The sequence below is a fragment of the Capricornis sumatraensis genome, chromosome 11 (assembly GCF_032405125.1).
Source record: "Capricornis sumatraensis isolate serow.1 chromosome 11, serow.2, whole genome shotgun sequence".
Lineage (NCBI taxonomy): Eukaryota > Metazoa > Chordata > Mammalia > Artiodactyla > Bovidae > Capricornis > Capricornis sumatraensis.
This window is the reverse complement of record NC_091079.1, coordinates 41,098,619-41,125,582: the sequence shown is the minus strand read 5'-3', so window position 1 is coordinate 41,125,582 and position 26,964 is coordinate 41,098,619. Positions and strand designations below refer to the sequence as shown.

Here is a 26,964-nt window from a genome sequence, read left to right as displayed (position 1 = left end):
GAATCCACCTGCAGTGCAGGAGACCTGGGTTTGATTTCTAGGTTGGGAAGATCCCCTGGAGGTGGTCATGGAAAACCACTCCAGTGTTCTTTCTGGAGAATCCCCATGGACAGAGGAACCTAGTGGGCCACTGTCCATGGGGTCACAAAGAGTTGGACGTGACTGAGTGACTAAGCACAGCATAGCACAGAATTAATTGAAGTAATTTCCTTGTGCGATAGTCATCTAACCTTGAAGTCAAAACTTGGCTTCTACATCATACTTCCTTTTTGTAAAGTGCTTTATAAATATCAGATTATTGGACTTTTCTTGGTGGTCCAGTGGTTAAGTCTCTGCGCTTCCACTGCAGGGGGCCTGGGTTTGATCCTTGGTCAAAGGTATCTAAGGCCCAGGTAGCTTCTGCTGGGTCTGGAGGAATACAGAGGTAAGGACCCCAGGTATGCATTGCTGGGGACTATGAACTGAAGAAACTTCCTTTCATAACATAGTCCCAGGCCCCCAAAATGGATATATAAAACTAACATAAGTTGGACCACACATCATGTTAAAAAATTAGCTCAAAATCAATCATAGACCCAAGTTTAAGAGTTAAGATTATAAAACTTTTAAAAGGAAACTTAGGAGAAAATATTTGTAATCTCAGATGAGGCAAAGCCTTCTTAGACATGATACCAAAAAGCACAAGTGACAAAAAAAACAACAGGCAAACTGGATTTCATCAAAATGAAAACCTTTTGTTTTTCAAAGGACATCATCAAAAGAGTGAAAAGACACCCACAAAATAGGGTAAAATATGGCAAATCATAAATACATAATAAGGGACTTATATCCAGAATATATAAAGAGCTCTTAAAAAAAAAACTAGAAATGGGTGAATTACGTAAACAGATGTTTCTCAGAAGAAGACAGGCAAATGGCCAAAAAGCATATGAAAAGATGCTCAGCATCTTTGACTTCCAAGTCAAAATCACCAAGGAGATACCAGTAGATAGGCTTTAATCAAAAAGACAGACAATGACAAGCTTTAGTGAGGATGTCAAGCACTGGCACCCTCACACACTGCTGGGGTGAATGTAAAGTGATAACTTCCCTTTGGAAAACAGGGTTATTCAATGTAGCAGTTCCCTTTAGCCGCTGAAGCCAGAGAAGTGAAACATGTTTACCAAACACTTGCATGCAAGTGTCCAGTACTGTAAATCAACCCACATGCCCATCAACTAGTGAAAGATAGACAAAGGTATACCCGCACAATGGAACATTTATTCAGCTGTAAAAAGGAATGAAGTACTGATATGTACTGACACACGAATGAGCCCTGAACATATACGAAGTGAGAGAAGCCAATCTCTAAAGATCACGTATTGTATAATGCCCCTCCTAAGATGTCCAGAATCGGCCACTCCTTAGATACATAAAGTAGAGGGGCGGCTGCCTAGGGCAAGAGGGTTTGGGGAGAGATGGAGAATGATGGCTAAAGAGTAAGAGGTTTCTCTTTGGGGCGATGAGAATGTTATAACACTGACTGCAGTGATGGTTGCCCAACTCTGAGAATACAGTAAAAATCTGACATTTGGGATCTATGTCTCAGCATATGCTTCATAACTGAGACTCGTTTTAAGAACGCCTGATTCACTAATTGTCAAATCCAAGTGAAAGTTAACCGATTTCAAAGCTCTAAATTAACACTTTCGGAATGACGGTTACGATAAATGATCAATAAACTTTGGCCCCGCTCTCCGCCTCTGGTGCCGCCGGCCCTGTGCCGGGGAGCGCCGGGGTCGGGGTGGGGAGAATCCCTGCTTGCCTCGTAGACGGGCGCTCCGCGAGCCGTTTTGGGCCCTCCCGGCTTCCGCCTTCCGCGCGGTCACGTGCCCCGGCTCACGTGACCGGCGCTCCTGTCATTCCGCAGCTGCCGCTCCGGCTTCCTCCAGCCTGTGCCGCCCTCAACGTCTCCTCGGTGCGGGACCGCTCCCGCCGCCGCCGCCCAGGCCTCCGGACCGGGAGGACCCCCGACTCGGCTGTGACTCGGCTCCCGGACTGTCGCGTCCTCCTGCCTCCTTTGGGTGCGTCGGGGGGTCCCGCGGTTCGCGGGCTGAGGCTGCTCTCGGGTCGTTCCGGCTGCGGCCCCGGCTCTGCGAGCCTGCGGTTTCCCCGCGTCCCTGCCGCGCGTTGGCTTCCTCCTCTGCCCAGGCGCCCCCGGCCCTCCTCCAGCCCCGGGTTCCCAGGTGTCTTTCCTTCCCGGTCTCAGCGGCATTTGCGGAACCGCAGAGCCTCCCCCGCAGAGAAGGGCAGGATAGAGCGTGGACGGGCGAGAGGTGCTTTCCCCGGGTCGGGGCCGGGGCTGTGGCCGGCGCGGGGTTCGGGTTGTTCAGGGCCTAGGTGACCGCCCGCCCGCAGGCACCGTCGCCCGCCGCGGGAGGGCCAGCCGAGGCTGGGCCCGCTCGATTCCGCGGTCCCAGTTTGGCTCGAGCGGAGCCTGTTTATACTTGGGCCCGGCCGGTCCGCAGTGCCTCTGTTTGTTTAGACAGCAAATCCTCAGATGTAGAGATTCCTTCCAGACTGACTTAAGGTCGTTGGGACCCTGGAGAAGAATTTGGGTTGTGGTTTTAGCTTGTTTTTGGTCATAACTAACTGTGAGCTTTTATTTTGTAAACTGGATCTTATATTTTGTGTCGTGATACAATCAGGCTTAAGCTTTTAAGTGTAGGAGTCAGAATTACTTAAAAGCCCATTATTGTGCATTCATATCATCAGATCAGTCTCCCATTGTTGACTGAGCCTAAAATGTAATCTCTGTTTCAAAAAATTATCTCAATATTGATTTCGAAACTGCTATTAATTTTGATTGAAAAAAGAAAGCTCTGCCTTCTAAGATCTTACATTCCCACTTTGAATGTCTTAATTTGAATAACGTTATAAAAAGACATGTAGGTTTTTCATATGTCACTTTAAAATGGTACTTAGTAAATGTAAAGAAAATAGTTGGTTCTATATTATGCAAGTTCTTATTTTTAAGTTGATCTCAACCATGTATCGGAGAAAGCAATGGCACCCCACTCCAGTACTCTTGCCTGGAAAATCCCATGGATGGAGGAGCTTGGTGAGCTGCAGTCCATGGGGTCAAACAGAGTCAGACAGGACTGAAGTGACTTAGCAGCAGCAGCAGCAGCAGCAACTATACAGATTTAAAATACTTGTATGCCTATTCTAGTAAGTATGATTTCTGAATTTAATATCTTATGAACGTGAAAGTCGCTCAATCCTATCTGACTTTTTGTGACCCCATGGACTATACAGTCCATGGAATCCTCCAGGCTAGAATACTGGGGTGGGTAGCCTTTCCCTTCTCCAGGGCATCTTCCCAACCCAGGGATAAAACCCAGGTCTTGAGTATTGCAGGCCGGTTCTTTACCATCTGAGCCACAAGGGAAGCCCACTATCTTATGATTACTTTTAAAATGTTACTGCGGTATTAGTGCCAACAAATGGAAAACATTTCCTGGAAAAGTGAAAACCTATAGAGAACACTTTTATGGAGTAGTGCATAACTGGACAAGATTTGAAATATAATGATGTTAATGTTCAGGCTTTTTAATATTTGTGATGAATGCTCCTAGAGATTATGGTGATAATGATGCTATTGATGATAATAGTAGCAGTTGTTAAAAAACAATCACACCTTGTATTCTGGTTTTGCCTTGCATGCAAATTGAAGATCGGTAGAACAGTCAAGATCATAAGTTTAGATGACCAAGATGGATATCCGGGGCGCTGTGGATGCTGCTGTTCCCACCAACATCATTGCCGCCAAGGCTGCGGAAGTCCGTGCGAACAAAGTGAACTGGCAGTCCTACCTCCAGTAAGTGCTGGTTCGCTGTGAATCAGGGCTGTCACGCGCCTGTGCTTTGGCCTTCTTCATGGTCATGCTTCTGTGAGAGGAACACTGGAAAAAGCCCAACAAATATGGAAGAAAACACTTCCTCCTTAGAACTGTTAGCTGTCACCAGCTTAGTGTGATGGAAACAGCTTGGGGCTCCAGTGGGTGGGCTGTGCTGCTCACAGTGCTTAAAAAAATGTTTTTTATTAAAAATATAAGTACTTATTTTTGGCTGTGCTTGGTCTTTATCGCTTTGCTTGGGCTTTCTCCTGTTGCGTCCAGCAGGGGCTACTCTAGTTGCAGCGCACAGGCTTCTCATTGCAGTGGCTTCTCTTGTTATGGAACATGGGTTGCAGAGTGTGGGGGCTCAGAAGATGTGGTGCACGGACTTAGCTGCCTCACGTCATGTGGGATCTTCCTGGGCCAGGGATCGAACTGGTGTCCCCTGCATTGGCAGGTGGATTCTTTATCACTGGATCATCAGGGAAGCCTCTCAGAAAGGTTTTAATTTGTCAACTGACTTAAAAAGGACTTTTGTTAAAAGCCTTTGCCTAGGTGTTAGGTAGAACTGCCTTTTAGGTTCATAGTCTGACCAGGTGAAAGGAGTAAATGTGCAGTCAGATGTGCACTTGACAGAACTGCAGGGTCAGAGGGGCGTGGAGGAGGGTGGAATTGGAAGCAGGAAGCCCACTGGGCTGTGGCCATGGGGCTGAGCCACCCCTGAGGGGCATAGAGGAAGGTGTGATTGGAAGCCAGAAGCCTGCTGCGCTGTGGCCATGGGATTGAGCCCCCCGAGAGGCAGGTAAGTAGGGAGCAGAGTGAGGTCAGGAGGAAGAATTGTCAGGACTGCCTGACTGGGCTGGCTGTCACAGAAGGGGCCAGAGCTGCTGACCTGTTAGGTTGGCTTGGGTGGGGACAGGCTGAGACCTGGCTAGTGCCCAGAGGTGGTATTTTATCGAGTTTAGGGCGACCAGGCCTGTGCTGACCACCTCATGTGAATTGTTTCATCTTCAGTCCAGCCCTTTAAAGACAATGTGGTTCTTGTTCGCATCTTGTGGGTCAGTGAGCTCAGATCCTGGGAGGCCCCTGACCAGGAGGTGGTGCAGCTAAACTCTGAAGACAGGTCTGTGGGTGCTGGGCCTGGGGTCAGTGCTCGCAGAGAGAGGAGAGAGGCAAGCATTCTGTATCACTAGCTCATAGGGACCCTTCAGTCCTTACTGAACAGAAACCTCATTCTCTCTTTCTAGGGGGCAGATGATTTCTTCTGAAGACTGTGAGTTCATTCAAAGGTTTGAGATGAAAAGAAGTCCTGAGGAGAAGCAGGAGATGCTTCAGACTGAAGGCAGTCAGGTGATCGGTACAGAGAGCAGACCACGAGCCCTGCCCTGGATTGTTAGACATTCTAGAGATTTCCTCAGTGATTCTTTGACATTCCTCTTAAGCAAATGTCATAGTTTTACTAAAAATTCTCTTTTGTTGGAAGGCATTTGAGTGATTTCTAGTTTTCTTTGTTAATTTTGGAAAAAAATGTCATACTGAGTGTGTATATGTTCCTCCATCCTTTCCAGCATTTTCTGAAACTTTTTTTTTTTGAAATAGGGTACATTCCTGGTGTGGAAATTGCTGTTTCAAAGTATACAGTATTTTCAAAGTTGCTTAACTTTTTTTTTTTTTTTTTGTTAAGAAAATTCTTTGTCTACTTTGTATTCTCACTAGAACAACATCTAACTCTGCCACCCATCAGAATTTCTGAATTGGGGCCCTGAAGGGCTGAAGGATCTGGTGCACAGGCTAGCCCAAATGTACAATCCTGGGAAGTGTGGGAGGAGGCATGTTATGAGTGCCAGTCTTGTTGAATTCTAGAGCGATCGTGACTCGGTTATTAAATTGTAGGATGGAAACTTCTGATTGCAGCACCTGAACTGAATTCCTGTACTTTTGCTATTTTGGTATTCTGCTTCCTCATAAATGCATAAGCCTTCCCAAAAGACCAAAAAAACCCAAACATCAAAACAAAAATTTAAAGTTAGATTGTCTATGTAACTTCTTCTTTATGGTATCAAGCGTTGATGATGGCTAGGTCTATCTATTTTAAAATAGTAAACATTTGACATGATTAGAAATTATAAAAAATCTGATGTGAGTATGGCCCTCCTGTACTTGGTCACATATGTGTGAAAGGATGCATTTTCTATAATTGCATCCTCATTTAGGCAAGAGAATAATATTTTACTGAAATTCCATTAGAGCATTGTGTCTGCAGTTGAAAACAGTGATTAATGTTCATGTCCTCTTTTTTTTTTTTTTTTTTAGTGTGCTAAGACATTTATAAATCTGATGACTCATATTTCCAAAGAGCAGACAGTTCAGTACATACTCACCCTGGTGGATGATACGCTGCAGGTGGGTGTCTTCCTTAGCAGACATGTTCAGTCCTTACCTTGTTGTGTTTTCCCAGGAGTAGCATTTCTGTAAGGTTTCACTTAAGCACTTGTTCGCTTTCAGGGTGTGATGGTGTGTTTTTCTTCACCGTGGGAGTTGTCATTTGCTTATCATGGTGAAGATGGGGCTGTCCCCACACTGGCTGTTGTGGTTTTCAGGATTTTGGGGGACTGGTGTGTCTTTTTTCCACATTTCCTCTGAGTTCTGTGCTGAACACGGCAGTGCTTGATGTACCCCCACAGGCATTCTGGATGCTCTGCCTACTCACAGATGACACGGCTTCTTCTCCTTCAGTCTTTCTACAGATTTCAGCATCCCTGTGTCCTGGACCAGTGCCGGGTACTGGGAGCTCAGTGCTGACTGTAGGCAAGGTGTTTGCCCTCAGAAGCACGGTGTGTTTGGAGAACATTTTGCTCATCATTTGGGACTTTTCCAGTGGCTTACAGTTTCTATTTACTGCTCTGTTGTCCCTCAACACAGAGACTCCCTTATTCACAGTATTGTATTTTTACACCCGAGTATATCTAGGTTTAGATTGTTGGCATCCAGAGTAATCCTCTTTGAAACAGGCCAACTGGCTACAAAATCCATGGCCTGTCGATGTTAATTATGACCTACTTGAACTTACAGTTTTTTGATGAAGTCATTACCATGACTATTTCAGTTCTAGACTCTAATGATGTGTTACTGAAGGAGATAGTTTTCTACTCTTCAAAAACATAACTGGTATTATAAACCAAAATGAAAATCCTTGGAGATTTCCCTGGTGGTCCAGTGTCTCCCAGTGCAGGGGGCATGGAGTCTATCCCTGGTCAGGGAACTAAAATCCCAAATGCTGCAACTAAGGCCTAGTGCGGCCAAGTGAATACATATTAAAAAAACACATTGTATATATTTATTTTGGCCCTATTGTGCAACATGTGGGTTCCTAGTTCTCCAACAAATGTTCTGACCTGACTACCCTGCATCGGAAGCACAGGATCTTAACTACTGAGTCACCAGGGAAGTCTCAAAACCATTGCGTTTAAAAAGATTTATTGATGTGGGAGTTAGAATGACTGTTGATGTGTTTATTTGCGTCATTGCCAAATACTGCTTCTTAACCGCTGTGTTCACTTAGTGAATCAGGTAGTGGATTTCAGCCATCGATACACAGGGAACATTTCAGTGAGAGGTAGAGCTTGTATTATTTGAACTGAGAAACTAAGAATTAATTGTTCCTCAGATCTGTCTGCTGGTATATGCTGGTTTTTGCTGTCTACACCTGCCCTGATTTTTCTAAGACAACACGCTAGGAGTAACCATGAACATTCAAGATTTCTTTAATTCCCTGTTTCCCCTGCCTGCCTGGAAATAGCTTGAGGTGCTTCCTGTGGATCCTTCCATCTAGACCTAAACTGGCATCTTTCTGCCTCCTCCCGACTTTGTTTGTGTGGATGGAGGGCGAAGGTGTCCGGACAACAGTGGGAGGGGCAGGTCAGGAGCGGGGCAGGCTGAGGAGAAGTGCAGGCATCTGTTAGCATGGCTTACTACATTTAAAATAATCATAATACATTAGAGGTGATTTTTATTTAAAGACATCTACCCCTGTCCCCGTCACCACCCCCTGCTCCACTGTAGTAATAATGGGGGGACAGATCTCATACAGACTGGAAAAAAACACACTGATTGAGGGAACGGAGAACGAAAGGCTGAGAAGCAGTGCATAATTGTCATGTTCTTTAACAAAATGCATTCTGATCAGTGATTGTTCTTTCTAAGGAAAATCACCAGCGTGTTAGCATTTTCTTTGACTATGCTAAACGTAGCAAGAACACCGCCTGGTCCTACTTCCTGCCGATGCTGAATCGCCAGGATCTCTTTACCGTTCATATGGTGAGTTTTGAATTGATCACGTTTCTGATTTCAGGAAGAACACCAGTTATGATTAGGTGACCTCCCAGTTGCCAGAGGAGTGGCTGCTCTGACGCTGATTTTTCAGAGCTCCATTTCCTTACTGGTGGTTAGTGACAGGGGTGTTGGGGGTGTGGGTGGGGGCGGTGGGAATGGGGCTGGGTGCTCAGAGGAGGCGGGATTGCCCTGATACAGTTCAGATTTTGCAGAGCATTCCATGAGTTTATTGACATAAAAGCCTGGAATTTTGAAACACTGACTTGCTTATAAAAAGTACTCAAAGAATGAAGCAGTATTTTATACTGCCTTTTCCTCCCTGTCTATATCTGTCAGTTTCCAGGTTTATTGATGTGTAACTGGCAAAACTGTAAGATACTTGAAGTATACATGATGATTTGATAAACATATAATGCCTATTTAATAAAAAAATTCATGATTCATTTTATAGCTTGAAGAAAATTGAGAAGTTTTTGATTGAGGAGAAAAGAGTATTTGTTTCTATTGCAAGAAATGACTATTTCATACCTAGGATATATTTTGTATCAAGATATAGATAAAGTGTGAGACTTGCAGGGGGTTGATTGAGTGAGGTGGTGCTGGCAGTGTGTTGTGGAGATGGCTCAGGACTCTGGCAAGTGGTTTGGTGAGAGTCTCTAAGGACTTTGGTGTTCCTTTGATCTTTGCTGGTCTTGTAATGAATCCCAGTCTTACTTTTGGAACTCAGAATAATGTAGGGAATGTCCTGAAATTCTTACATATAACTGACTTTGGTTCACTTTAATGGAAATATTTAAAACTACATTTGACCTTATTAAAATATTTTTAAAAATGAAATATAATTTGTTATGTTGGGACAAGTTGAGAGCTAAAAGAAGTCATGCTACAAAATGGTTACAAGTCCTGCTTTTTAGGGTTGATGTTGTGATTTTTAGAATAATATTCAAATGCAGTTCTTGTTTTTCAGGCAGCAAGAATTATTGCCAAGTTAGCAGCTTGGGGAAAAGAACTGATGGAAGGCAGCGACTTGAATTACTATTTCAATTGGATAAAGACTCAACTGAGTTCACAGGTAAGAGACACTCCTCTTAGTATTCTTAAAAGAATGTAGCGTCTGGTTCTCTAAAGCTACTTAAGATATTTATGTGAAGTTGCAGAAACTCTGTGTTAAACTAGAGCCATCTTGAACTCTTTGACTCAGCCATGCTGCTCACAGGTCTGATAGGGGCTTCACCTTTTCTCTCTCTGACTGGCTTCCACTCAGACCTTCCTGTCTCTTCTGCCACTCGGGATTTTCCCATCTTGCATTTCTGCAAGTGGGGAGGATTGCCCTTCCCGGAAGGCGGCTGCCAAGGTCACATGGATTGGAGGATTGGAAGGACTCACACAGCTTCAAAAGACACACTCTGGGTGGCCTGGGGCCACTGTCTCTAGCTTGAGATGCTGTCTCATGCAGCAGCTGCCTCTCTGGATCCACCATGTCCTCCTGGGATTGAGTTTACAGCCACAGGGAAACAGGTGGCCTGCTTGCAGGTTGTCTTGCTGCTGTCAGGCCTCTTGAACCTCGCTGCTCCGTGAAGGAAGACAGCTCAGGGGTGTGACAGCTGGCAGATGACAAGTTGTCCCTTTTGTCTCCCTGGTTACCTGGAGCAGGACAGGTGCTGGACACTTCCAGGGGCTGAGCTGAGGGTTTCTTTCCTTCTGGGGGTCCAGTGAGCAAGTATGAGGTGGTAGGGCACTTGGAGGGAGTAGCCTCAAGGGAGCAGTGAGCCGAACTGGGTAGGGAGGAGATCCATGGAAGGACTGGTAGGAGGCAGGGTGGTGTGTGTGGCGGTGTGGGTGACAGCAGGGGTGAGGCCAGGAGAAGCATTGCTGGTAGGTGTGGTGGTGACAGTCTTAGATCACAAATAAAGGTCTACTTGAAATAAAGTTTTGGAAAGGTGTCATTTAGACTTTAGGTGGCCTTATGATCTTAATAGAGTTTAATTTGAAGCATGAGAGAGACACCATGACATTTTGCTTGGATTTATTTTTTGCCTTATCCTCCCTTGCCTTCGTTTGGGTGGGGCGGGGAGCGGGGTGGAGCCTCATAGTCTTTTCTGTTTGGACAGGGAGATTCTGAAGTGTCTTGAACAAAATCAGTTATTTTCTCTGTCAACAGCATACATTTTTACAGGTTTTGGGCTTAATTTTTAGAAGTATTTTTATATGAGCCACAAGTTTGCAGATTTTATAGAATTGTTGAGGGATTTCAAAAAGAAGGTATTTAGAGAGTGAAAAATAGCTATGTGAAGACAAGGTTTAAAATTCGTGAGTGTGTACCATTTGGGATGAGAATGTTTAATTACATAGGTAACCCCTCATTCCCATTTCCCCCCCTATTCTGACGTTAGTTTTCCCTTTGAGCAGACATCATCTTGCTTTGGGGTCAGCTGTGAGGCTGTGTGGTAGCCAGACTCTTAAAACCAGAGTGGGTAGCAGAGATTGCTTGCTGCTGTATGCTTCCAGCACGCTGGGTCGTTTCAGCTTAGACTTCTCCTCATGGGAGTAACGTTTGTGTTGTGCCTCACAGGTGATCTGTCCCTGTTAGCACCATTAGCTGCGGTTGTAACCATGGCCAGTGGTTGGGGGCATATTCCTCTAGTCCCTAGTTCAGTTCAGTTCAGTCACTCAGTTGTGTCTGACTCTTTGCGACCCCATGAATTGCAGCACGCCAGGCCTCCCTGTCCATCACCAACTCCCGGAGTTCACTCAAACTCACATGCATCGAGTCGGTTTTGCCATCCAGCCATCTCATCCTCTGTCGTCCCCTTTCCCTCCTGCCCCCAATCCCTCCCAGCATCAGAGTCTTTTCCAATGAGTCAACTCTTCCCATGAGGTGGCCAAAGTACTGGAGTTTCAGCTTTAGCATCATTCCTTTCAAAGAACATCCGGGGCTGATCTCCTTTAGAATGGACTGGTTGGATCTCCTTGCAGTCCAAGGGACTCTCAAGAGTCTTCTCCAACACCACAGTTCAAAAGCATCAATTCTTCGGTGCTCAGCTTTCTTCACAGTCCAACTTTCACATCCATACATGACCACTGGAAAAACCATAGCCTTGACTAGACGGACCTTTGTTGGCAAAGTAATGTCTCTGCTTTTGAATATGCTATCTAGGTTGGTCATAACTTTTCTTCCAAGAAGCAAGCATCTTTTAATTTCATGGCTGCAGTCACCATCTGCAGTGATTTTGGAGCCCCCAAAATAAAGTCTGACACTGTTTCCACTGTTTCCCCATCTATTTGCCATGAAGTGATGGGACCAGATGCCATGATCTTTGTTTTCTGAATGTTGAGCTTTAAGCCAACTTTTTCACTCTCCTGTTACACTTTCATCAAGAGGCTTTTTAGTTTCTCTTCACTTTCTGCCATAAGGGTGGTATCATCTGCATATCTGAGGTTATTGACATTTCTCCCGGCAGTCTTGATTCCAGCTTGTGCTTCATCCAGCACAGGGTTTCTAATGATGTATTCTGCATAGAAGTTAAATAAGCAGGATGACAATATACAGCCTTGACGTACTCCTTTTCCTATTTGGAAGTAGTCTGTTGTTCCATGTCCAGTTCTAACTGTTGCTTCCTGACCTGCATATAGGTTTCTCAAGAGGCAGGTCAGGTGCTCTGGTATTCCCATCTCTTGAAGAATTTTCTACAGTTAATTGTGATCCACACAGTCAAAGGCTTTGGCATAGTCAATAAATCAGAAATAGATGTTTTTCTGGAACTCTCTTGGTTTTTCGATGATCCAGCGGATGTTGGCAATTTGATCTCTAGTCCCTAGTAGAAGCAGGTGTTTCAGTGTTTGGAACAATTTTCATCAGACCCGAGCTTGTTGGTGTGAGGTGAATGTTCTTAGAGACCTTTCTGTGTCTTTCCAGCGTGCTGGCCCTCTCTTTTTTAATTGCCAAGTCTCTGGCCTTGCTCAGGTCTAGCTTCTCTGCTTTGCACATCATGTTCCAGGGAGAGTTTTCAGCCCCGTGTGCTCTGAGTCTGGTCACTGCTTCCACTGGGCTGGCTGCTGCCTCTTGCTGTGGGCAGACACTCCTCCCCCAGCCTTTGGTCAGGAGTCAATTACAGCCCTCTTGTCTGAGGAATGAAGTATTGACTTGTTCGGGATATTTTTTCTTCTTTGCTTAAATGCCATGTGATAACACTGTCTCTGAAGGTCTCTTTTTCTGTATCATAAGCATTTTCTCTCTCATAAAAAAGGACCACACTTTCATGATTCTAATAAAAATAAACTTTTAAAAGTCTGAATTAGGTGCAAATTTGAATATTTTGTTTTTCGACTTCACAGTGACATTTAGGAGCCTTCTTTCTGATAGTTTGAGCATTAATTATACTTGTGTTATAGCGGCTCATGCCTAGCACTTAGTCAGTAATAGTTGTTGAATAAAACAAAAGAAAAATTTCCTTGCAGAAATTCATTATCAATTTTCTCTTGCATACTCATCTTCTGGCTTTCTACTTTAAATTTCCTTTGCCCATTCCTGTTTAACCTGTGAGGTTCTGATTGTCATTATTAGCGTGTTAGCCTTGCTGTGGATAGCCTCATCTTTGAGTCCCGCATAGTATCTTTCCATCATCAGACACTTGTTTTGAAAGCTTCGAAGCAGAACACAGTGTAGATAGTTGGGCTTAAGATGTTGTCTTATTGGAAAAACAGTTCAGGCAGTAAATCCTGAGACTTGGAAATTTTGCACCAGCTTCACTTAAACAATTTAGCTGGAACTTAGTATGTAGTTTATTATTTTAAGATAATTTAGGATAACTTACTGATTAAGATATCTGGAAGAATGTAACAATGTTTAGAATATTTCATGTATCCCCATGCTTTTTATTAGTTGACGATACTCCATTAAATAGGACTAGGAAAATAATGATAAAATTAGTAAGCTGATAAAGTAGGATAAGATTAAAAACAAAACTAAGTAATGAGTTATTTATTTCATAATAGAAACTGCGTGGTAGCGGTGTCGCTGCTGAAACAGGAACAGTCTCTTCAAGTGATGTAAGTACACTCCCTCTTCATTCACTGGCCTCCTCACGCCCCAAGCATAAGTTACTTTGAGCCATAGACAGTTAGCATCCCCTGGATGTAAGTCCACGGATTTGGTGCTGCCTCCACTTCAGTTAGTGGAGTCCTGAATGCTGTGCATGAGCCTTCCTAGGCTGTGGGGTCACGTTCTGCTATCTCTGGATGTGGGACGCCCTCTTCCTGTTGCGTTCCCCTTCAGGCGGCTGTATCTCGGGCCTGAGAGTCAGAGCGACTTGAGTGAGTTCACCAGAACTGCTGTCTTCAGACCCTAATGTCCGACAGATCCATGAGCCCCATGTCAGGCAGCTGGAGACAGTTTAGTTCCCTGCTAGTCCGAAGACCCACTATTTGCCCTTGTTGCTCAGGATTTTCTGGAGGCCTATGGTGGGGGCAAATCCCCCCTTTTCAGGCCAGACATGCCCCACGTTTCTGTAGAGCCCAAAGGTTAAATGTTAAAACTAATCATATCTCCCAAATTCCTTTCCTGGTTAGAATAATCTCCGCTGGTTGGGAATGGTTTGATTTCACTGTATTCAGAAGAGTTCAAGAATTGGCAATAAATGTGGACAAGTAGGAGCTGGCACAGTAAGTGCCAGTTGAGAGAGAGGTGGGGAAAGAGTTAAAAATATAGAAGAGTTGTGTCTACATTCCCACCTGCCTGTGATAGGCCTCAGCCAAGTTCAGGGGGAGCCACATGGGATCCGTGTTCATAATCTGCAGCAAACACCCCATATGTGTGCTCGCAGACTAGGGAGGGCAACAGAATCCATTTCAGAGCCAAGAGGGGTGCTTCCCTTGGGGTGTAGGTGGAGGGACTTGACCTCTTAACCCTAGCACACTTGGGTGTGTTAGGCCAGAAATCAGCACAAGCCTTCTGAGGTGGAATCAGAACAAGGTGTAGAACCAGGTGAGCAGTTTGGGGGCTGGGTGGGGAAGGAGGAGGTAGGCTCCAAGTCTAGATGCTCAACCACAAGCAGACGTTTAAGTTAGGAATCTTTGTCTTATATGACTTGAGTTTTTTCCTATCAGTTTGAAATTTTGAAAAATTGTTTGGAAAATCATCTGGTTAGATTTATTTGTCAAATATTTTAAAGGTGTTTTGAATGACACGTGTCTATAAACTGAAGTGGTTGTTAAAGAGTCTGGAAGCTATTTAGGCTTCTGCAGTGACTGAGCTCTGGTCACATGACATCCCTTTCTTGCTCTGTTCTGTCTGTCACGTGGAACACATGGTCCTGTTGACCTGGTGGTGGTCAGTCAAAGTGGGTTGTCTGGTGGACCTGACACGTACATCACAGCAAAGTTAGTAGCATCGAGGGTGATTCTGGGTGGAGAGAGGATGGCCTTTGATGTCCAGTCTCTTCCCTTTAGTGTCCTGCACACCTGAACATACTCCCTGTCTCTTCCTGAAGGGTCCTGCTTCTTCAGAAGGCTCTCCACTTGGAAAGCAGATGAGAGAGGGGTGTTAGCACTCCTTTGACGGTTTCATTTTAGTAGGGGGATCGGAATTGGTAACTGGTATTTATGGAGCTCCTACTATATGCCTGGCACTGTTTCAGTCACCCGGCATTTACATCTCCTTGAATATTCACAGCTCGTCTTTGATGTGGGTCTTACCATAAGCCACATTTCAGGGATGAGCAGTGAGGCCGCTGAAAAGGCACACTGGCTTGCCTGAGGTCATCCACTTGCCCACGGTCATCTGGTCATGGCAAAACCGCCATGGAGACAGTATCCTTCCCAAGAGGGGTTCTAAGACCTGTGGACTGAACCTGGAGCTTTAGACATTCTCCAAGTTGCCTCGCCTACTCAGACTTTTAAAAAATAGCCATGTTACATCTTAAAATCCGTTTAGAGTTTCAGGCAGTGTACAAATGGGGTTGGGTAAACTGCGTTCCCTACTGCTGCCACTTGATGTCAGTATAAGACAAGCAGGGCACAGCTCTGCACCGCGGTATGAGAAGCACGATGCCTCAGTCTTGGCTTCTGAAATGGCACAGAAGTGACATCCCAAGTTATGAGTGGACCCGTGTAGACATTTTTATTTAAATTATGTTCAGTAGATGAACTTTGCTTAAAATGCATATGTTGTTTTTACCTGAATGTGAAGATCATGAATGACTTCAGATTTCTCATACTTAGGCTGACTGATGTTCTACTGTCATTCAACTCTTTGCTGACTCCTGCATGTGGATAATTAGTTTTCGGTTTTTCCAAGGAAATCATATAGCCTTGGCATTGATTGCTGTGCTGATGTCCTGACAGAAAGAGGAACCCTGTGATATCTCCCAGCCTTTGGAGGAGTTAGAAGAGTCTGGATATCCTTTTCCCTTTGTCCAGCTTCTTCCATGCCTGTGTGCAAGGGAGCAAGGGGACTGCCTGCTCCCTGTCTGGCCATGTCCTTTTCTCTGGCCATCTCTGCTGTAAACCCAGCTCAGCCCTGGTTATTGCTGGGTGGACGTACTTTCATTGGCAATAAGTAACACAGTCAAGTTGCCAGGTTCTCTTGTCACTTATTCTGTCTTGCCATTTAATATTTTGGAGCAGGTCTGTCCAGTGGAACTTGCCATGATGATGAAAGTGTTGTTCTTCATATTCATTGTCTACTCTGGGACCCCCTCGTACACATGGCTCCTGAGCCCAGAGATGTGGCAAGTGTGAGTGAGCAGATCAGCTTTCCATTTTATGCAGGCTTCTTGGTTGCTTTGTTTGCAACTTTATCAAAGTATGTTTCTCATACTATATAGTCCTCCACTTGCAATTCAGCAGATTTTCATATTTTTACAGGGTTGTACAACCATTGCCACAGTCTAGTTTTGTAGCATTTTCAATACCCCAGGAAGAAACCGTGTTCTCATCACCAGTCACCCCCATCCTAACCCCCTGCCTGCCTCTGGCAAGCATTCACCTGCTTTCTGTCTCTGGACTTGCCTCTTGCAGCCATTTCATGTGAGTGAGTCATGTGATATGTGGTTATCTGTGACAGGCTTCTCTCACCTAAAAGTGTAATGTTTTTAGTAACAGCATTTTAGAATGAAAGGGGAAAAGAAACCTTAGCATTTTTGACTTTTGGCCAAATTCCTTAAATTGTATTTTCTGGCAGTTCCGACATTCTTGTTAATGTGAAGTTAGTTTTATAGCTTTGATTCTATTTTAAATTTAAGGCTATGTTTTTTCTTTTTTATAAATTTATTTATTTCACTTTTGGCTGTGCTGGGTCTTCGCTGCTGTGCAAGGGCTCTCTCTTGCTGTGTGTGCAGGCTCCTCGTTGCGGTGCCTCTTGTTGCAGAGCACGGGCCCTAGGGTGCAGGCTTCAGTAGTTGTGGTGTACAGGTTTAGTGGCTGTACAGGATGTAGGATCTTCCCAGACCAGGGATTGAACCCGCGTCCCTTGCATTGGCAGGTGGATTCTTAACCATTGGGTCTCCAAGGAAGCCCAGCTGTGTTTTTAATTTAAGACTTTTCAGTCTTTCAGAGGAGGTGGAGAACTTTCATGATTTGCTTCTTTAACATCTGTCGATGAGTTTATCAGAAGTGCTGCCCAGTAGCAGATGTGAGTGAGCTGCGTCAGACACCTGGATAGGGCAGGCTTGTTATTAACTCCAGTTCCCTCTTGCTGGTGACCTGTCAAGTCTGTGAGGACCTCAAGAAGTTCACGACCAATTATGTGTCTTTGTGCAGGTTTCCAGAGCATTGCTATTTACCAAAAGCACTTCCTGGATCATTTTCATTGTTCAGTTGCCTTTTATTTTCTTGTCATAAAATTAGTATGTTTTAAACATTGAGGATCATTAAAGTATATGCAAAGAATGAATGTTACAAAAAGGAGAATAGATAAGAAGCTATGGTTTTGCTATTCTGATCAGATATTTGGAAGGATTGTGTATATTCTAGCAATGCAAAAGAAAATTACATGGTAAAGTATTTCAGTGCCAGACTTTCCTTTACATAACGTTTGTTACCATGGCTATATATTATCATAAGAAGGTAACCTAATATTGTATTTCAAATATGTTCTTGGAATTGCATACAAAGCTGTCATTTATAAAGTAAATCATATTTTCTGAAGTCCACAATAATTTTTCCCTACAATAAAGGATCCCAGTAGTCATGTAATTAAATTACGTGACTAAGCAAATTAGATTGAAAGCAGTACTTGAAGGAGATTTATAAATTTGTAAATTAATAGTGAAATTACTTTTTTGGTAAGACTTAAATCTAAGATGAAATTATTTTAATTTAGATATTAATTTAATATAGGTGTTTTATGAATGTTGACTGGAGAGTCTCTCTTAATAACTGAACTTCAAGAGAATTCTTGTGCTGCGTGTGTTTTAGTTCCTGAATATGAGGTAATTTTAATGATGATGTACATTGTAATGTTTTGTGTTTAATGGAAACTGATGTCAGTTTAGATTTGAGTAGCAGAGGTCTGTTGTTTTTTAATTTGGTGGGCTGGTATTGCTTTCTTGTATTGATGAGACAATAATTTTGAAGAGTTTCAGTGATATGCCAGAGATAGTTTAGCAAAACTTCTGATTGCTAAAGCCTCTCTCCCTCTTTGCCTCCTTTCCTTTCTTTGGTCACATTTTTTTCATGTCATAACTTTTTGGGGAGGAAAAAACGACCCTTTCCTTTTTCTGGGTTATTCTGACTGGTCAGAGAATTAAATTGATGTGAGACAGAGGAACAGGAGAAAATCAAATTTAATTACATATATACAGGGTTATGTCATTGTACATGGCTTTTGATAGATGAACCACTCATGCCTGGAGCACTTGATTTCTAGAATGGAGTTGCCAGGGCACAGGGTACATGTGAATTTAGATCCAGCAGTCCAGTCACTTTTCTAAACCAGTTTGCACATCCGTCAGCAAAGGGAGACGGTTCCAATTTCCTCCTGACACTAACATTGTCCTGTATTACTCTCTAAAGTGAATGTCGTGATAGAAGCAAAAACTACATGTGCACACTTGTGTGTGTGTGAGGTGTCCACACTCACTTTTTAGCTCTATGAGAAAAGATTTGTTTCCTAGTCATGAAACATTGAGTGCTTTGGGGGTGGGCTAATCACTAGTCCTGGAGGATTTCATTTACAGCTGGCTTCTGGGGTTTATTTTGGTTGGTTGTGTGCTTGATAGGTTCAGCTCTGTGCTTCACTGATGCCACCAGACACACGTGTGTTTCCAATATCTCTAGACAGCTGTTCTTCTCTGCACTGCAGACTTTTTCTTTTTTTTAAGTGCCCACGATTGCAAAATTTAGAGGAATATTATCTTTTAGTTTGTACTTAAATCCCTGCGTTATGGAGATGGGTGTTGAAAAGTGGTCTGTAAACACTGTAGCAGCTCTAGTGTAACTCTGGCACAATGTCTCTGCAGTTCCTATGTGTATCTTTTTTTGCCTTCCTGCTTTATCATTCCTCGTTCCTTGAATTATTTTTAATTCTCCAGAATATGGATCTGGGGGCCCCTCTTGAATTCTGCCAGTTGCACCATAATGTAGGAGAATTCCATTGTCAGCCATATTGGAGAGTGTATTTGATGATCTTCTCTTAAATGTATTGAGAAGTCAAGTTGCTTTTTCTCTACCAGGGAGGCTTGTGCACATTGTAGCTGGATCTTTGCTTAGCCTGTCACATGTTAGCTAATGAGATTATCCCACACCCTACGGGATGTGCCCTGTTATTCCCCCCACTTTATTGGTGGGAAGCTCACCTAGGGACCTGAGACTTGGAGGTGGCCAAGTATGGCAGGCTGGTCCCAGAGCCTTTGTTCTTAACTGCGATACTCTGTTACTGCCTTTCTTTCCTGGTGGAGGAGTAGATGTTTGAGCCCGTGGATCAGTTCATCTGGAGAGAGGAGGGGCTGGAGTTCTGGGAGGTAACTGGAGGTGGAGGTCTGGTCCTCAATGGGGAAAGTAACTGTTGGACCTGGCACTTGAAGGTCACTGCTGACCCTAGCAGTTGCCATGTAGGTGGGATGGTAAGATGGAAGAGAAGTAAGAACCTGGTGATGAACCTTTCAAGAAACCGTCATGTATTAGGAGGAAGAGAGATGCAGAGATTGGTACTGCATTTAGGGATAGCATGAAGGTGAGAAAGATAGAGTATATTTAGGTGGTGAGTAGAGGAAACCAACAGACACTGGAGCTACATGTTGCGCTGTGAGAGAGGAGTGGGCTGCGGGGCCTGGACAGCAAGTACTGCCAGCCTCTGCTGGATGAGAGGCACGTGGGAATGGACGTAGGTATAGTGCCATGTAGGGTGTGGTGTTGGCAGCTGAGCGGCTCTCTGGCTGCTGAAACGAGGGAGGAAGGCAGGGCAGGAGGGTGGGGGTGATGGTAGAGGTGAGAGCATGGGCATGGCTCTGGGGGGCATGGGCGTGGCTCTGGGGAGGGTGGGGGTGATGGTAGAGGTGAGAGCATGGGCGTGGCTCTGGGGAGGGTGGGGGTGATGGTAGAGGTGAGAGCTTGGGCGTGGCTCTGGGGAGGGCTGAGAGCGCCTGAGCACCAGGTGGTGGTGCAGGTCTCCAGCAGGGCCTGGATTGTGTCTGTGTGGGAGCAGAGGCGATGACTCACTGCAATGATTGAAGGCTGATTACTCTCTTTAGAAATAAGTCATTGAATAATTTTATACATGACACTAAATAGGATGATGTGAGAGAAAGCTAAGGAAGTGATATAGTTTCCTTTGTTTAACTGAAGGCGGTTATTCAGTTGTCTGTCAGCATTTCGTTCACTGAAAATAATTTCTGAGCTGGTGTTGGACTGCCTCGTGGTGCATCACAGGAGAGAGTGCGGTTTTAGAAGCAACATCTTTTATCTGCTCGTTTATGTGTGAATGCTGAAGCTGTAACTAGCAACGGAGAAGCCATTTTAAAAATGTGTCGTGTATTGCAGTATAGAATGGTAAATGGACCCGGAAAAAGACAGCGAACCAAGAAATTTTTGTGTTGAGATTGATGATAAGTGGAAGAGGAGAGTGTGCCCTAGGCCGCCTTTTTGTTCATTATTGGAGAAAGCTTGCCCAGACTCTTTCTCTCAACAAGAAAGACGGAATTCTGCTTTCGTGAAGGGCTACTTACCTGCTGACCTTATTGGAAAAATACATATTTTCTCCCATTATGGAAGATTGTTTTAGAACTGAAAATTCACCTTTTTTTTAGGTCATTAATTTTTGCTAACATTTTGAGTTTTTAGGCAACTTATGTTAGTACTATTGGATATATTGTGCTTTGGGTAACTATGTTCACTACTTTCTAGGTAAAACCTAAGATAACCTTTCCCTGATGAGTTTTGATTATTCTACCAAATATACTTATATCATTGTGTTTCTGTGTTTGAGTGCCTGGAATTTCTTTGAAGTGTCAGCTTTTAACAAGCTTAGTTTAAATTGAAATGTAGAGCTTCAATAGCATCATGTGTGTTAGGTTTCATGTATTTATATGACATCCACTGTCCTCTCCTTTCTTTTTTCTTTTTGTTAGCGTGCTCTTTAAGGCCAGAGTCTGAAATTTCCCCTTGTTTCTTCATTTTTTACAGATGTAAGGCTCATGGTAAATAGTTAGGGAGAAGCCTAGGCCAGATGTCACAACAGCTTTTCTAAGATGGAGGTGCCTGCAACTTCTTGGGGATTATTTACTCATTTATTTCAAGCTTCAGATTTAACCTCAGTTTCTCTAAGAAACTGCCGCTGAACTGATAGTTTTAAAAAGTCATAATCTTTTTCACATGTTTAATTAGGTTTTATATGCTGTATAGTTTTTTTTTGTTATCTTTTATTGAGTTTCTATGAAATGTCTTAACTCTGTGCTGTATGAACTACTTTACTTAATCCTAAGAGTACCCTTTCAGAGTGCTCAGCAGTGTCATCCTTACTAAGGATGGTTCAGCAACCAGCTTCATATCATTCAGATATGGGCCCATCTCAGAGACTACACTTCTGTCTTTTTCATTTTATTGTTGATCTTTGATATTTATATAATTATGAAGAGCAGTATTGTCTGTATCATGCCTCTCTTCAGGGGTAAGTGAAACACTGCAGGATAATAAGCTGTTTATCAAACCATATCAAAGACATAATTACTGTGTTCCTTGATTTCCCTGATTAGATGTAGGCTTGAACCATGTAGGCTTAATTTCACAAAAGAAGTCAGCTTCATTTCTAAGAGTCAGAGAGGAAAGTGAAAAGGAGAATTGACTTTTGAAAAAAGAGACTTTTGGATGTTCTGATATTACCATCAGAAACCCTAGTAAACAAACTCCAGACTCTGGCATCTGTGCAACCTGGTGACCTGAGGTGCTTTCTCCCACGCAGAGTTCCCAGTATGTGCAGTGCGTGGCCGGGTGTCTGCAGCTGATGCTCCGAGTCAATGAGTACCGCTTCGCCTGGGTGGAGGCAGATGGGGTGAACTGGTGAGCCCTCACTTGCCATGTGGGGTAACGTTTAATCACTGAAATGAAGGTGTTTTTTTTTAAACAATTTTTTTTCAAATGTCTTGTGTGATGTTTTTCCCCAGGAAACATGCTGGAGACTCAGGGCCCCTGGTTTTCATTGTTAGTGTGTCAGGTTGGTGCTCGCCACCTTGCCCGAAGCAACATTCCAGACTCCAGAGGGAAAGCAGGCCTTCAGCATAGACATAGCATCTTGTTTGTGTACACAGTTTAGTCCCTAGTGCCTCAGCGGTAAATAGTCCTCCTGCCAATGAAGGAGACACAGGTTTGATCCCTGGGTCAGGAAGATCCCCTGGAGGAGGAAATGGCAACCCACTCCAGTCTTCTTGCCTGGGAAGTCCAACAGACAGAGGAGCCTGGCGGACTACAGTCCATGGGGTCACAAAAGAGACACAAGTTAGCAACTGAACAACAACAACAACATCTTCTAGGCAAAGTTCTATTTCTGCGTAGGGGGCTGATCACCAGTCATGTTCCCAGAGGCCAGCCAGGGGCCTGGTGTGCAGGCAACCCACTTCTTAGGACAGCTGTCTCATGTGTTAGCTCTCCTCCGCACAGAAACCTGAAGGTGACTACGCAGGTGGTGTTTCTGGTCTGTTTATCTTCTTCAAAGTGATGTGATATTTGGGGCAGTGCAGTAAGAAAGGATAATTATTCATTTTACTATTATATCATCTTCTAGGTGATTTCATCATCCATTTTAAAAAAATAACTTTTGTGTTTACTATTTTTTTTTATCATACTTGAGAATAATGAGTGATTAATGATAAAATAAGATCTAGGATGGTGAAATAGTGTGATTCTTCAAATTATAGTTAACAAACTCACAGTATCAGTTCAGTTCAGTTCAGTTGCTCAGTCGTGTCTGACTCTTTGCAACCCCATGAATCGCAGCACGCCAGGCCTCCCTGTCCATCACCAACTCCTGGAGTTCACTCAAACTCATGTCCATCGAGTTGGTGATGCCATCCAGCCATCTCATCCTCTGTCGTCCCCTTTTCCTCCTGCCCCCAACCCCTCCCAGTATATCTTAGGTTTATAAATGGGTCCAATAGACCTGTATTGTAACTGTAAGATATATTGAAAGAAAGAAAGAAAGTGAAGTTGCTCAGTTGTGTCCAACTCTTTGCGATCCCATAGACTGTAGTCTACCAGGCTTCTCTGTCCATGAGATTTTCCAGGCAAGAGTACTGGAGTGGGCTGCCATTTCCTTCTTCAGGGGATCTTTCTGACCCAGGGATCAAACCCAGGTCTCCTGCATTGCAGGCGGACACTTTACCCTCTGAGCCACTAGGGAAGCCCAAGATCTATTGAATTTTATCCTATTAAACAAAAAGTGCATTTTCTTTTTGTTCTTTGAAAGACCTGTAAGAAAGAATAAAAGGCATGAAACAGCTGTTTCTAAAAATAGTTATAATTGCTCAAAAGAAAAACTCAAACATCTGAAGTTTGGTCTCGTGGACCCTAACAGCATACAGAGAGGCTAACCAGATGCTCTTTTCTAGTTATTGGTACTAGTATTTTGGAGGATGGTAATGTCAAAGCCTTTGTGTGGATTGCAATAAACTGTGGAAAATTCTTCAAGAGATGGGACTACCAGACCACGTAACCTGCCTCCTGAGAAACCTGTTTGCAGGTCAAGGAGCAACAGTTAGAACTGGACATGGAACAACAGACTGGTCCCAAATCGGGAAAGGAGTACGTGAAGGCTGTATATTGTCACCCTCCTTATTTAACTTATATGCAGGGTACATCGTGAGAAACGCTGGATTGGATGAAGCACAAGTTGGAATCAAGATTGCCAGGAGAAATATCAATAACCTCAGATATGCAGATGACATCACCCTTAAGAAGAACTAAAGAACCTCTTGATGAACATGAAAGAGGAGAGTGAAAAAGTTGGCTTAAAACTCAACATTCAGAAAACTGAGATCATGGCATCTGATCCCATCCCTTCATGGCAGATATATGGGGAAATAGTGGAAACAGTGACAGACTTAATTTTCTTGGGGTCCAAAATCACTGCAGATGGTGACTGCAGTGATTAAATTAAAAGATGCTTGCTCCTTGGAAGAAAAACTATGACCAATCTAGACAGTATATTAAAAAGCAGAGACATTATTTTGCCAACAAAGGTCCATCTAGTCAAGGCTATGGTTTTTCCAGTAGTCATATATGGCTATGAGAGTTGGAATCTACAGAAAGCTGAGTGCCGAAGAATTGATGCTTTTGAGCTGTGGTGTTGGAGAAGACTCTTGAGAGTCCCTTGGACTGCAAGGAGATCCAACCAGTCCATCCTAAAGGAGATCAGTCCTGAATATTCATTCGAAGGACTGATGTTGAAGCTCAAAACTCCAATACTTTGGCCACCTGATGTGAAGAACTGACTGATTTGAAAAGACCCTGATGCTGGGAAGGATTGATGGTGGGAGAAGAAGGGGACAACAGAAGATGAGATGGTTGGATGGCATCACCAACTTGATGGACATGAATTTGAGTAAACTCCGGGAGTTGGTGATGGACAGGGAAGCCTGGCATGTTGCAGTCCTTGGGGTCTCAGAGTCAGACATGACTGCGACTGAAATGAACTGAACCAGTGTTAACTATTCAGTTTAGCAACAAGAAAGGGCATAAATAGAATCTAGAATATGTCATGTCCAACCTACACTCTTTGATATGGTAATGCCCACCAACAAGGTTAGTTGTAATCAAATTAGTACAGAGACTTTTAAGTTGAGAACAGGCATTAATAAAGGTAGAATATGTTAACTTGCCGAGAGTGGGACAGTTTAGAAAAGTCATTAAATTTTTTCATTTTTTAAAGAAAGAAAACATGTACTTTTACTCTGCCATTTCTTTTGTTTAGGATTGAAGGTTTTCTTTTTTTCCTTTTTGGTGCTCCTCAAATCACAAGCAGGGAACCTGGGAAGAGAAAAAATTGTGAGCATAGCCTGCTTGAGGAGAGTGGAAGGGGACTGTGGTTTAAGAGCCCAGGACCTGTTTTCTCTGTGTAGTTTCCTTTTCAGTTACATGAATGGCACACACTATTTTTGAAAGTTTATGTGCCTGTATAAGACCAAGAATACACTCTTATATTACTGGAAAGTCTGGAGGTCAGCGCTGACTTTTTAACTACTGGAGCTAAAGTGGGCGGGCTTCCGCTGAAGTAATTGCTTCCCCTCACCCCCCATGGCCCATTAAACTGCCGTTTGTGAACATTTGCACTATGACATTTGAGGTATTTTTAAAGTATATAGTAATATAAAGTAGCATATAAGTGAAAGGTAAGATTAAGAAGGAAATTGTGTGCTGAGGTGCAAGGGTCACGTTCTGAATGCTGGTCAGGCCCTCCTGCTGTTCACTGTGTGAACGTGCGCCCTGGAGCAAGGGGGCAGCTTCCTGAGACTCCGGCAGTGTGGACTGGCCCTTTGAGAGCAGGGGTCTGGCTCGCTTCCTCCTGCAGGCAGAAAGGAGAGGACATGATTCTGAGAGACTGGCGCACTGGGGCAGAAAGAGCAGTCAGTTATTTCTACTTCCGGTTGCACTGTCCTGTTACTAAAAGTCGTCTCCACCTGTGTTCCTTTCAGCATCATGGGCGTTCTGAGTAACAAGTGTGGCTTTCAGCTCCAGTATCAGATGATCTTTTCCGTGTGGCTCCTGGCTTTCAGCCCGCAGATGTGTGAACACCTGAGGCGCTACAACATCATCCCTGTCCTGTCCGACATCCTGCAGGAGTCGGTCAAAGAGAAGGTGACAAGGATCATCCTCGCAGCGTTCCGTGTAAGCATTTTGTGGGGAATGTGTCCTTTGGGGGGTGTGTGTGTTCTGTGGGGTTGTGTATATGTGGTGTTCTGGTGTGTGTGTGTTCTGTGAGGTGTGTGTATGTGGGGTGTGTTCTGTGGGGGGTGTGTGTGGTGTTCTGTAGCGTATGATGTGTGTGTGGTGTGCGTGGGGTGTGTTCAGTGGGGTGTGTGTATTTTCTATGGGGTGTGTGTGTGTGGGATGTGTATGGTGTTCTGTAGAGTGTGATGTGTGTGTGGTGTGCGTGTGGTATATTCAGTGGTGTTCTGTGGTGTGTGTGTATGGTGTGTTCTGTGTAATTGTGTGTGCGTGTGGTGTGTTCTGTTGGGGGGGTGTGTGATGTGTGTGTGTGAGAGGCATTTTTTGTGCAGCCTGAGGCCTTTCAGCAGGTGCAAATGTTGCTTGTTCTCCCAGTGGTCATGGAGCTATGGATTCTTGGTGAGCTTAGACTGAAATATCACAGATTGTATTTATGGCAGGAGAGGGGACCAGGGAGGAAGCTGTCTATATGGATGATATGTGAGGATTGCAGATGCTTGTTGGGAGTGTGACAGTGCTATATTCAGGTGGCCTTGTTTTCCAGGAGGCTATTTGAGGTTCTTTTTTCTGTCCTGGGCCCTTCTTTTAGAATGGAGTTGTATTTCTGATCCTGGGTCTGCTGACCAGCAGTCATTTCTAAGACAGCTTTAGAGATCAATAGTTACTTTGAGCAGTGAAGTTGTCCTCTTAGGATGTTAGGATTTTGGCCATGACCTCAGTCAGCATCTTCCCTTAAACAGACCAGGAAGTTGAGGGTGCGGGGGGCAATGCTGGACTCTGTAGAAGTCACAACGTTCAAAAAGTCACAGGAAGTGTACAGCCAGACTGAGATTCTTTGTTTTCTTTGGCCCTGATTTGGGAGCACTCCAGATTGTTGATCAGCTTTTTATGGACGTCTTAGAAGTAGGCTAATGTAGCTCTTTTTCTAGTTTTCCTTTCGACGTGGTGTGTTAGCAAGAGTGTTGGCTCTGGAGTGGACAGACCTGGAGTGAGTCCCGGCATGGCTGGATGGGACGGTGGTATGAGCTCTCAGAGCTGATTTCCTCCATCTATAGAAAGTGTTGAGTGAAACTTAACTCATTTCAGCATTGGGTAAGGATTCAATGAAGTAACAGACAAAGGGCCTGGCAATAGTAAATATACAGGAAATAATTCTCTTCCTCCCTTTCTGTCCATAAAAGCACAAAATAATAGCCATCTGCCTCTTTAACCCCCACCTCTATGAATTGTATTCTAGGTTAATGTGGCACCTAGGCAGAGGTCAGGAGCTATTCTGTTAGATTTAGAAGAGGCAGCACAAATGTTTTACTAATATTTAGCAAGATTTAACAGTCTTATTTAAATTTTATTTGCAGATTCATTTTTTTTTACCCACACACAATGCA

General features: G+C 43.9%; 1 protein-coding gene across 4 annotated transcripts in view; it reads left to right on the top strand.

Moving 5' to 3' along the window:
- Window positions 1–1,932: 1,932 nt before the first annotated feature.
- ATP6V1H (ATPase H+ transporting V1 subunit H) overlaps window positions 1,933–26,964 on the top strand; it is a 46,518-nt gene continuing 21,486 nt past the window's right edge. For 2 of the 4 annotated variants that reach the window (XM_068983375.1, XM_068983376.1), the window contains exons 1-8: window positions 1,933–2,063; window positions 3,716–3,859; window positions 5,125–5,227; window positions 6,191–6,280; window positions 8,081–8,194; window positions 9,177–9,281; window positions 21,603–21,700; window positions 25,327–25,519. In XM_068983375.1, the coding sequence (XP_068839476.1) occupies window positions 3,747–3,859; window positions 5,125–5,227; window positions 6,191–6,280; window positions 8,081–8,194; window positions 9,177–9,281; window positions 21,603–21,700; window positions 25,327–25,519 (816 nt within the window). In that variant the 5' untranslated portion in view covers window positions 1,933–2,063; window positions 3,716–3,746. Of the gene's footprint in view, window positions 2,064–3,082; window positions 3,211–3,715; window positions 3,860–5,124; window positions 5,228–6,190; window positions 6,281–8,080; window positions 8,195–9,176; window positions 9,282–13,204; window positions 13,259–21,602; window positions 21,701–25,326; window positions 25,520–26,964 lie in introns of those variants that run through there. The other 2 variants (XM_068983373.1, XM_068983374.1) reach the window with 2 other exon arrangements.